The sequence below is a fragment of the Amblyomma mixtum genome, chromosome 8 (assembly GCF_055824585.1).
Source record: "Amblyomma mixtum isolate Tamu chromosome 8, ASM5582458v1, whole genome shotgun sequence".
NCBI lineage: Eukaryota > Metazoa > Arthropoda > Arachnida > Ixodida > Ixodidae > Amblyomma > Amblyomma mixtum.
In genome coordinates, this window is record NC_143019.1 from 16,809,705 (window position 1) to 16,822,336 (window position 12,632).

The 12,632-nt window shown below is 48.3% G+C and overlaps 1 protein-coding gene across 1 annotated transcript in view; it reads left to right on the forward strand.

The window, feature by feature from the left end:
• The first annotated feature begins 5,560 nt into the window (after window positions 1-5,560).
• LOC149331504 (uncharacterized) overlaps window positions 5,561-12,632 on the forward strand; it is a 70,866-nt gene continuing 63,794 nt past the window's right edge. The window contains exon 1 of the mRNA XM_089557351.1: window positions 5,561-5,685. Coding sequence (XP_089413477.1) covers window positions 5,649-5,685 — 37 coding nt within the window. The 5' untranslated portion in view covers window positions 5,561-5,648. The remainder of the gene's footprint in view (window positions 5,686-12,632) is intronic.

Genomic DNA, 12,632 nt, shown 5'->3' on the forward strand with positions numbered 1-12,632 from the left:
CGCACGGCTGTAATGTGTAATGTGTACTGGCATTCATGCATTTTAACAAAATATTGTTAAAATGCATAAATGCTGCTGTCAGTGTAGTCGGCATTAAGAGAAAAAATTCCGGTGGCCCTCCTGTCACTAAGTCACGTGACCTTGTGACGTTATCACAACCTGGATCTCAGAAACCCCACCAGTGGCTGTGTTTGAAACAGCCGCTGTTCCAAACATAGCCACCTTCTGTGGCAGTGGCACATCACTTAACCGCTCCTCCACTGTGCCAGGATCGGTAGGAGGACTTCCTCCGTTCAATAAATGTAAAGTAGGGAATGGCCAATATTGCATACTTGGTCATGTAGGTAGAACCTAGGCGACAGAGAAGGACTACTTGTGCGAGAGGTATCAGTAATGCTATTGCACTGTATCCTTAAGTGTGGGTTAAGCGTTACGTGATGGCGAAGTAATTCTTAAGTTCAGGTTAAGCGTTACATGATGGCGTAGGAATTCTTAAGTGTAGGTTAAGCTTTACATGATGGCGAAGGAACGAATAGTTTCCATGGCTGTGAAGTGATATGCCAAGAAAACCCTAGGCCACTGAAGGGACCATTTACGCTATCACATCATACCCTGAAGGCGGGGCTTAAATGCTCCATCAGGTTTTTGTCCCTAGCTAAATGCATATGAGCATTGAAACCGTGGTGTGGTGCTCGTCAGCTAAGTGCCTAAGCCACTGAGTTTTTGTGTAAACATTGGATTAGGGCGCTTAGCTTGTACTAGCTAAGTATAATAAGCCTCTTAGTAATCAACTTGCCTAACTTTGTTTTCTGGTGGCAAGATGTATTAGACTGTTTCATTTCGACCAAGTTGTCTATCCACTGGAGAGTGAACTTAGAGCAGTCAGAATAATGAACACAACAGGAAGGGCACTTCTCACTGTACTTCCAGTGGTTGACCCTCTTGTCTGTCCTGGCTTCACTTGTTGCATCAGGTGGCTCAGTGGCTATGGTGCTCGGCTGCTGACCCAAAAGACGCGGGTTCGATCCCGGCCGCGGCGGCTGGAATTTCTTTGGAGGAGAAATTCTAGAGGCCCGTGTACTGTGCGATGTCAGTGCACGTTAAAGAACCCCAGGTGGTCGAAATTTCCGGAGCCCTCCACTACGGCGTCTCTCATAGCCTTAGTCGCTTTGGGACGTTAAACCTCATAAACCAAACCAAACCAGTTGCTGATTGTATGGTTCTACACAGGGCGCGTGGCTATTGAATACTTGGATCCAAACCCCGAAGTGCAGAAGAAGTACGCCTTCAAGTGTCACCGTGCCAAAGACAGCAATGGCATCGAGCTCATCTACCCTGTGAACGCAACTGTGAACGCATTCCACAACTTATACAACACATTTGCGGCGGGAGACAGTGACGGCCACGTGAACATCTGGGACGGCTTCAACAAGAAGCGTCTCTGTCAGTTCCACAAGTACCCATCGAGCATTGCATCCCTGGCCTTTAGCCATGATGGCTCGCTGTTGGTTATTCATTCCTCTGCGAACAGGGCGAGATTCATAAAAAACCGCACGACGCCATCTTTGTGCGTCGTGTCACTGATCAGGAGACAAAGCCGAAACAACTCCATTATCACTGACTTGTTTTTGTTTTATTTCTTTATTTTATTCAATAAACATGAATATTTAACTCTGAACACCTGTACTGTCTCCACTTCAGCACCCCTTTTGAAGTGACCTTGTGAATTGTTCTTTTTCCGTTTTCATTTTGCTGGATGACTTTTGAGCTTATAAGCTTTTAAGCAACAGGCATTAGCTGCATATGGAAAGTGTACAGCTTGGTTGATTTCAAGAAGCAAAATTGGTTGTATGTGGAGCTCAATGCTCACAGTACTTTCATCCAATATTTTCCTTGTTTGCATTAGCTGAACTCAAATTAGAATATCGAAAATTCGAACTCGCCAGAATCGAGCTTTTGGTTCATTCGAACTGACGAATTGGCCGCGTCTGAATTACGTGTATCTCAGTAAGAAAAAATGCCCACTAATTTGAATGCACGAGCGAGTGCCACTGTTAATTCGCTCAGTCTGAGCTGAGATTTGCCATCGGGCATCCGCAGGCCAGAAGTTGAGTGGTCGCACGGCGAACGAGTAACCACGGCGAACCACGGCGAACGATTGCATAAGCTGCCACGCGCAGTCTGCTGCGCTGAAATTGGCCATGGTTTCTTTGCGGCAACCGAAAGCTCCTCGCGAACATAAACGTAAGCCCAGCTGTGCTGCTGAGAAACGTAGCAAAACATTTTAAAATTCTATGTTTTGGGCATAGGAACGTTTCTTTCCGTTTGGTAAGCGGCTTTGGGCAGAGTTTCGTGAGAATAGTATGGCAACACTGGGATAGCAGACGGCGAGTACGTCTCACGAAACTCTGCCGCGGCTTTTGTGGAAACCCTCGCACATTGACTTACATTAGAGGAGTGAAGACTGTCACCAGCGCTGAAATCACATACACAGCCAGTTTAAACCACTAGAGTGGTTTATCACTGAAACAATGTTATTTATTTCTGTCACCAATATCGGCAACTGTTATCTTGCTGGTCCTGGACTAGGGTGACTCGTATCCCCATCGAGGCGCCCAGTTGTGGACGTGATGTCACTGCGTTGTTACCGTGGTGGCAGTCGTAACTTAAAAAAAAATATATCTAGCAAATCAGAGCTAAATATAATGATTTACTTGTAGTGGCAAACAAAAAAGTCAGTGGTGGGAATGCTGCGGCGATTGCGCAAACTTGCGCCTTTATATTAAATCTGATACATGCTGCTACAAAGTGCCGAGGGGCTGCACATGCGCGGAAAGGCTTAGCGCGGTTTACGTGTCCGCTGTTTGGAACGCCTTTGTCGGTGACTGCTTTGCACCCGCCGCGGTGACTCAATTGTTAGGCGCTCGGCTACTGTGCTGCAGTACCTGGGTGCGAACCCGACCGCGGCGGCCGCGTCTCAATGGAGGCGAAATGCGGAAGGCGCCCGCATTCTGCGATGTTATTGCATGTTAAAAATCCTCAGGTGGTCGAAATTATTCCGGAGACCTCCACTGCGGCACCGCGGGTGCACAGTACCATGTAGTAACTGAGCTGACGTCGCATGAACAGAGGCTTCGGACGACGTAGGCGGGACTCGTCTCAGGATATTAGGGACGGAAACTACCTCGACCGGGTAGTTTTGCCGGTAGAAATCCGTCAATGCATTAGAGTCGGAGCGCTCCCTACCCAATGGGCATTGGAAGTCCCATGGATGTCCTGCGGATGTTTAGGATGTCTGCAGGACGTCCATGGGAGGTTCAGTGCCCATCGGGTAAGAATGTGCTGGTGGGTCGTCACGATGGACGGAGAGGGCCAAGGCGCAGCTCCTTAGAGAAAAATACTCGGGGGATGGAAGCACCGTGGAGTCTCCGCTGGGAGCATTTCCCGCAAGGTAGTAGCCTCGGCAGTTACGCGAGCAGAGTTGGGATGGCTGAAGAGGATACTACAACGCTAGGAATTACTCAGGAAGGCGCCAGCACCATTCTTTGCGATTACAAGACGGTCCTCCGCAACATTGGGCGAGGGCGAATCTCCGCCACCGAGTACCACGATGCCAAAAGGCAGGAAAGTTATTGGCCTGGTTTGGGTCCCGGCTCATGAAGGGGCCGCTCGCCAGTACGCTCGAGGTTTTGTCAGCCGTGCTGGTGAGGAAGACTCCGACGCGGGGACCTTGCGAACTGAGACGCTGGACAGCTGCCAGGCCATTGTGAGTTATTACAGAGATCTTAGGGGCGAGTCTGCCTCCCCCGAATACGTCGCTGAGCCGAGATCAAGCCACCACGGGGAGGCGACTGCAGACACGGTCGCTGCCAAATTCATGGATCAGTGCGAATATATTTCTGATCTAGTAAATCCTTACTGCCAGCGTTGCGGTGAACTAGCAACGCTGGATCACATAATTTGGGATTGCGCGGAGGATCTGTCTCCAGCAGGCCTGGTTATAGCTCCCTCAAAAGCATGGGAAGCGTACAGTCCAAGGCCATGGCAAGAGTGCAAGAGGTAGCCAGAAATATTTTTCGAGGGTGTCATTCGCCGTCGGTAGAAAAGTAAAAGAAAGCCTGCGCCCAAAGAGTATCGTAGTCCATAGAGTTAAAATACTTTTAATTGCTTTCATAAAGCCGAAGGGTCCGTCGTTTCGTTTACTCTAATCTCTACATAAAATACTTGTGCACACAGGATTGCGTGAACTTGATTCGCAGAGAACATACGTAAAAAACGAAAAGTCGCGGCAGTTTCAACTATTTTCATGTGATTTACAACAACACAAGAGCTTCTGCTCAATAGCAAAGTCAGCAACTGCGAACGAATGGTATTTGTCAAAATTTATACTTCATGCATGTAAACCTGCGCCCGGCCGCAGAGGCGCTTAAAAAAAGCACTTTTTATTTTCGTAATAGTTTATGATCATTTGAGGACAACGCAAAGGATGAAAAAGTAGGCTGACGTGAAAAGGTATGTTTAATCGGGTGAACGGTGCCTACTGTTAAAAGGAGTGCCATACTTCGTGCATTAGCGAAGAGGTGTGATTCTTCTCAGCAATAAGTTCCGCTTCCTATTCTAGAGCCACGACAACGTAGTACATACATCGATCTTTTCAGGAATAAACCGACACTCTTCTTATTTTTGCTTTTACATTTTAATATATCGATGCGGTGTGTAAATAGCATCGGCGAAATAAAAAGGCCGAAAGGTGTGTGAGAGAGAGGAGATGCGGCACTCAGAAAATTTCGGGGGGGGGGGGGGGGGAAGGGGTGCTCTGGCACTGACCCCGCAATGTGCAATATTCGCAACATTCGCAATATCCACAATATTCGCAATGTGCTTTCCTTCACTGTTTATGCTCTAGTGATATAATGGTAACGTTCCAAGGCTCCCGTTCAAGTGAGCGCGGTTTCATCGATAACCTGCCTTATTCCGTTGCCGTCTCTCCTATCGGGGTGAATAGGTGACGTTGCACTTGCATGAAGCAGCCTGAAAAAAGTCAGTCGAGCGCGGTAGGGCGAGAGCCTAAAACTTAGGTGAAACAATGCGATCGCCGCCTAAAAAAAAAGAAACAAAGGTTTTTGCTGTAGCCTCAGATGGAACACGTGCGAAGTAAGGCAAAAGATAAGGTCACACCCGCTTGTTCTCGGCACGGCGGGCGAGAATTCGCGATATTAGGCCTAAGTCTACCGGGCAGTAGCGATGCGGCGGCAGCATGGCCGCGCCCTTTCAGTGGTGCTCGGGTGTAATTATCTTAATTATTGGTGACGTTGTTGGAAACTGACCTTGAGTGAGTGAACTAATGAAACCCTTCCTGCCTCGCTCGTCGAACTGTGATGTCTCCTGAAGCCCTGCATTAATTGGGTCCTTGAAACTATTGTCAAGTTAGAGTCGGACCAGAATTGAAGAACCCAGCTATTACCGCGGCGCCTGACAACGTCGTGTTTGTGCCACCTGTTCGCCTGTCCATCGCTAAACACGGCGGATAACCTCTTCAATAACGAAACAACGAACTTCTGCAAAGGTACCACTGCTGCCAGCCTGTCAACGAAGTGCGGTGTTTTCGGCGTCGCCCCTTCAAAGGGGGAACTCGGCTTGCATGGACGATGCCTTCCCAAAGCTTCATCCGCGGCAGCAAGAACGGTAAGTGCGATTACAATCGGTCCGTTCTGCTACTCGCACTGCTGGATTCGCGAGTTTTGAAATACTCGAGCTTCTGTTAGCGTAGAAAATGCGCTGAACGCACTTACGAAGATAGCGTAACAACTTTTATCCGGAGTGATTTCTGGCGCCAGTCGCAGAAGCACAGCTAGCTGTAAGCAGGGATAGGCAACATGCGATCATGTGTAGCTGAGGGGTGATCGCGTGTCTGTTGTTGGTCTAGAAGTTAGGGCACAGCTGGCAAGCAACGATAGGCAGCACGCAATGATGTGTAGCTGAGAGGTGATCGCTGATCTAGAAGTCAAAGGCACGCCCTGAGACGAGCGTCTCTTCTAGAAAGCTGGGAGGGAAGTAAGCACCGAAGTTGTCGCTCAGCGATTACTGCAGATTAAGGAATTAGAAGCACTGTTTTTCCCGGTACCGCAGGGATTGAACTTTCGTACCAGTGGGTTTAAGCATTCTCCTTTAGGAGAGAAAAGGAAATGTGGGGAGGTTAACTGGAAGAGGACACCGGATCGATACCCTGCACTGGGGGAAATGGATGAGAGGATGTCAAGGTGCACGAGAAACGGTAAAGCGCTGTTCTCTAAAGAATGAAAGAGCCGTTCCACTACGTAACACCTTAGAAGCCTTCATTTTTTAGGTGATAGAAAGGCACGAGATTGGCTAGCATCGGCCCGAATGCTCCGTCTTTTGCATCGATTGCACTGGCACGCATACATTGACGAGGGGGCCCGAAGTTTCGCCGAAACTTCAGCCCACTCAAGTTGCGCTACTATGAACTATGTCGAGGGCATTTTGTTGGCACTGTGTGGAGGGGGTGGGCATTTTGTTGAACTGCGTGGAGGGCATTGTGCTGCCGGCTGCCTGCCTCAGCTTGATGTGCCGCTCTGCGTTCGCACAACAGAGTACGCGGCCCTGTAATTAGCCACAATGTGTACGCAGAAGCAGAAAACCTTCGTAACGTTGTCGCAAAAAAGCCCTTGGCGTGAAATTCCTAACTATTCGGCTCCGGCATACATGATCGTATCGCACAGATCTTCATTAACTAGTCGCGTTCTTTTATTTTTGATACCTTTTGATCGGCCACAACAAGAAGTAGGACCAGATTCATGCCAAGCTGTCGCAGACACGATGCGCTGCCAAGTTCCAATGCTATCGGGATTTGTTCGCCTATCTACGTAGCGGTTTGTTGCGATTATCTTTACAGTCACCATTCAGGTTCATCACCGCCGACGCGCGGCCTTAGCAATCGTCTTTCGCCAGGACTCGCGTATGCGCGCCAGACGTGATTAGAAGGCTGGCGAAATATCGCAGTTTTGAAGCGAAAAGCTTCACTACCCGCACTACAGCCGCGCTTAGCGTGAGCCGTCGGAGCCAAGATTTGCCGCAGCTGCGCATGCGCGAAACCGAGCGACGTCACGCGCGGCGCAGGTGGCCGCAGCCGCGCCTACTCCGCCGCCTGACCGTTCGGCGCAGCCGCGCGCTACTGCGCATGTGCGCCGCCTCCTCACCGCCGCTACTACTGCGCGCTCGCCTCCTCGACACCGTTTGACCTTTCGCTGCAGCCGCGTGTTTACCACAGTTACTACGTATGCGCAAGGAGGGCTATATAACGCGCTTGCCTACACCGTTATCGTGGTGCTCCCAGTGCATTGTGCGCGAACTGCGACAGCCATGACGTCAAGCAAAGCATAACTGCAGCTTTTCGCTTGTATATCCAGGCTTAACCAGAGCTAAGCCACTGCCATTTTTTTTTCACTTATGATTTCGCAATGTTAGAAACTGTTCGCAGAGAAGTATGTATACGGGCTTTGCCAAAAACACCATATATGTTTCACCTAAGATGTTCAGCAATTTTTTAATATGGGCTTTTTCAGTTAGAAGAGTGCTTTTTATCTGCATAGCATTGTCAGCGGTATAGCTCATCACAGTACTGCTAAAACATGCTAACATGTAGGCTGGTTAACTAAACTTTGCAGTTGTTGCTCAGTTTTATTTAGTGAGATGCGTGAAATCCTTCGTGAGTAATATCCATGCCAGTTTTTAGATTTTCGAAAACGCATTTACTTTCGCCCCGCCACGGTGGCTCAGTGGTTACGGCGCTCGGCTGCTGACCCGAAAGACGCGTTTTCGATCCCGGCCGCGGAGGCCGAATTTCGATGAAGGCGAAATTCTAGAGGTCCGTGTGCTGTGCGATGTCAGTGCACGTTAAAGAACCCCAGGTGGTCGAAATTTCCGGAGCCCTTCACTAAGGCGTCCCTCATAGCCTAAGTTTCTTCGGGACGTTAAACCCCAATAAACCAAACCAAAAGCATTTACTTTCGCTGCCAACAATTTTGCCTACGTCGCGTCAAAATACACGCGCTCTCGAAAAGCTTGCAGGCGAAGCAACCCCTGCAGTGCTCGTCCAAATAGCCAAAATATGTTGGGCCATAGCGCGGAGAGCAGCTGCGTTTCAATTCTAATATTATTTGCGCTGGGCCACATGTCTATCAGTAAATAAGGAGACTAACAGTAATAATTAAAAGTTCACAATTTTTTTGTATCAGTTACCATCCTACTAGTTAGTACTTCTTAACTGTATTCTGATGCGCTACACTGCGGACAATGCTGTGCTGAAAAAGCGCTCGTGTAGCTCAAAAAGCCCATTTTCAAAACTCGCAGGTCTTCTTAAGTGAAAAACTCGGTATGTAGTCCAGCCTGCCTAGTTCGAATCCGGGCCATGCACCGTGGCTCGCTTTGGCGGTCCAAATCTGTCGGCTGTGAGGCGAACTGTTGCTCACCTGTCCGGGACTTCCCAGAGTGCTATAGACAGCCCCAGTACATGACATATAAACAAACTTTTTTTGGCTGTTTTCCTACAGCGGTTGCATAGTCCAGCGCATCATGAAGGTTCACTGTCGCTTAGGCCGAAAGGCACCAACAACTTTTTACTGGTGTAAGGTTCGTTTACTCGCCAGCCAATAATAAAAATGGCGGTACAGTGTTGAGAAACCTAATGACTAGCTATGCTGATGTGTGCTGTACTCAGCCTTCTTGAGGCATTGCACAGCGTTAGAGTACTTTATTTTAGGTGAATTAGGCCCGAAGTGATCGCCTGCAAATCGCCAGACTACGTATTATCGTGCTCAGCATGCAGTTCAGCGCCTGCATTCGACGTCGACCATGCAGCGGTATGCGCTACGCGGTCGCAAGGTTAGTTGGTGGAGCGTTGTCTAGGAAAAAGTAAATATAGCTGTAATTTAAACGTACACTGAATAGTAATCTGAACTCGTCTTTTTACGGCGGGAACTCGATCTACACGTACTAGGAATTCTTAGAAATTTCGAATTATAGTCCTGTGCGACCGATTTCCTCAATTTAAATCGAATTAAACTTCCGTCTCCCGCCTTTTTTTGAACTCGCCGCAGACGGTAGGAGGAGTCAACCGATATTTCAACCAGTTCCGTGGCGGCTTGCCGCTCTGCCATCGGCGGAATGATACGTACCAGTCGGCGAAAGCAAAGAGTCCGCGCGTATTTTTATTTCTGTGGGCCTAATTTGCGGCTATATAGCCTCTGGCTGGAGTAATTTATTCACGGCAACCTAAAAAACAAAATACAAGCGAAAGCGAAGCCGCCACACGACCTCCTGAAAGGCACTTCACGCGTTAGTTGACTCCTCCTACAGTCTGTGGCGAGTTCAAAAAAAGGTGGGAGCCGGGACGTTTAATCCGATTTAAATTACGGAAATCGGTCGCACAGGACAATAATTCGAAGTTTCCATGAATGCTCGGAACGTGTAGATCGAGTTCCCGCGCTAAAAAGACTAGCTTCGATTACTCTTCGGTGCACCTTTAACACACCACACAGAAAGACTGACGGGACGGGACGGGCTCCGAACGACAGCGCCCGTCCTGTCCGCCTTTCTGTGTGCTGTGTGTTAAATTAGCCCTGTTTTTACCTTTTGTTAGATAGACACCGCTTGAATGTGTCGTGATGGACACTGCAGAAGACCATGCACTTTCTAGTACCAGCTGCGTGTATAACTTTCCGACACCGCCGGGCGACCGCTGCTTTGTGATTGGAGCTCCGCCTATAACTTGAGTATTTCAAGACATAGTGAGCGCCATGGTGTCCGTTCATGGCGTCTGTGGCAACAGTGTTCAGAGTTTCGCTTGAACAGCGTGGGATCCCCACGACTGTATGGTACACGAGTCACTGTCGCTGCTATGTCGACTTTCTTTCGATGATCGCAGGCAAAAGTTAATTCACCCAAGAAATGGTTTGCTTTGGAAGTCACATTTACAGACCTGCCTGCATTTTGTAACCGTTACGTAACTCTATGCTGAGCCACGTTGCAAACTTTACTACGTTTTATGGCGTGCAGGGGCTTGTCAGTTCTGGTGAATGACCGTGACGTTTTCTCTTTACCGCAAAGTCAGTTTTTTTTAGTGCTTCGGCAGTAGACGGATCAGTACCGAGGCACTTGATCGTCATTACCTATGGCGTCCTAAAAATCACCCTCAGTTCCCTCTGCCTGCCAGGTAGCACCGAAGCATTAGACCAATGTGACATTTTTTTTTTGGTCAAACGTTAATTAAGTTTTCTTAATGACCTTTTTTAATAATTTCTTTACGTTACAGATGAACATCCTAGTAAACTTTTTCTAACATTAATTAAACATTATAACAACGTAAATGTAATATTGTCGAAAATAATGAAGCAACCCTGCACTAGTATGCAGGCCCACCATTGTGACAATTTAATCAACGCTTTGCAAGGACCAGCAACGAAGGCGACACTTCGTCTCCACAGTAGAGCACAACATGCGACTAGAATGTACTTACCTCCGAAAGCATGCAGTGGAGTCAAGCTTACACGCCCATTACTGAGAGGTGTCCCATGAGTGGTAGTAGCGAAAGGATAATAAGCAGTTTAACAAAATAATCTGCTTGAGCATGTTACCTATGGCGGGCACAATCTAAGAGATTTAGTTGCGCGAAGCACTGCTAGTTGAAAAACATGTTTACTGTAAAATTAGTGGAGAGTGTTCTGGGACTCGGTGCTAGAAATATATCTGCAGTGTTTTATAGTTATGATTCAAATATAATAATGTTTAATAAACAATAAGGAGACATTGCTGACTTGGAACGTTAAATATATGTTTATGCTGCAGCGTTTGCCATCATTTGTTCATTTTTAACATTATAACAAGAGTTGAAAGCCAGGATTGGAATAATATTTATGTTCAGTGTTAAACTAATTTTTATGTGTAACATATAAACTTAAATATTAATTTCTAACAGTTAATGCAACGTTTCAATGTAACAATGTTACTGAACTTGCATAAATTTTTGATAAGATTGTTCTAATTTTCCGTGCTACCTGGGCGTGGCCAGCATATCGCCTTTGACACGTGTGGGGATGTGGGAGGGACAGCTTTATTTTAACAAAAAGGATCCTTTGTTCTTGACCAAGAGTCCAGGCGTCTGTGCTTCACTGAGAACTCTGTACACTTGCCATGATTGGCTAGCTGGTTGAGCAACTAGCAGAATGTCATTCCATGAGGAGGCGGACCGGTTGGGTATGGGGGACCTGCCATCGGTTGGGGGCATTCCCACACCGTGTACTGTGCGATGTCAGTGCGCGTTAAAGAACCGCAGGTGGTCGAAATTTCCGGAGCCCTCCACTACGGCGTCCCTCATAGCCTGAGGCGCTTTGGGACGTTAAACCCCCATAAAACGTCCCCCACAGGTTGTGTATGAGGGTGCCTTGGCCGCCCCACATGTTGAGTAGAGTGGGGAGGTCAAGGTGGGGTGGTGGCGATGAATGTCTGCAGTTGCCGCCAGACTGCACTGTATTTTGAATTTCGTGTACGGTGAGGTGGTGGGAGGGTAAGCGCCTGTTTTTGTAATAAGTGGTTTTTTTATGTGAGAAGAGCCCGAGAGGATTCCTGCGTGGGTTTGGGTGTCCCATCTTCTTGGGGCCTGAAGGATAGTTCTCGAGTCAGCGTATGAACACGCTGGTTACCGGGGATCGATACTTACCCAGGAACCCACGTGAGGGTTATCTCTTGGGTAAGCGTATGTCCTGATGCGAGAATGCGTCGGGCGATTGACGTGATAACGCTTTGCTGAGTGACGGTACACAGCTTTGGAGACGGTGGAGATATCCGTGATGTTGTGATCTTGTGCATAGTGTATAAGCACCAAGCCCATGGCCGCGCCTTCAGCCTCCGTGGGGAAGGTGGCTGCGGCCCCGATGGTGCCATCCTCGATAGTAGGCGGGGACAGCGGCATAATAGCCCGGTAGGGTGCGTTGTGCCGCGTTTACATACATGTCGGGTCTGCCTCTGTAGTGCTTGTTGTAATACTAGGCTCGTGCCTGGCGTCTGGCCCCGTGTAGCTCGGGGCTCACATTTCTGGGTAGAGGTTTGATGCGCATTGGACCCTGGATGTCAGGTGCAATGATTTGATAGTTGGGGGCAGGTGAGCAGGTAGATTGGAGCCTGGCGAAGATGCCGTAAGAGATGTTGGCCGGTTTCTGTGCGGGTTAGTTGAAGTATCTGGTTGTCTCGTTTGGCTTCGTGGAGTTCCGAGATAGTTTTGTAGGTGCCCGTTGAGAGTAGTGATTTGTGCTAAGCGACTGTGGTAGGCGGAGCGTTGAGATTATTGCCTTTCTAATAAAAGCATCAGCTTTGTCTTGTGAGAAAGCGGTAAGGAACGTGAAAAGTCGTGTCTGGTGATGAGGGCGTCTGTCATATTAAAGGTTTCCCTCTCCGACAGTCCATGGTTGCATGTGGCTACACTGTGGACAAGACCCTCGATTTGTTTGGTTCGCTTCTCTAGGAGTTGTACAGGGAAGGTTGCATCCAAAGCGTCCTGTATGTGCAGTCCAAGGACCTATGGAGTCAAGGACGTTGGAGTCCAAGGAGTCTATTGACCA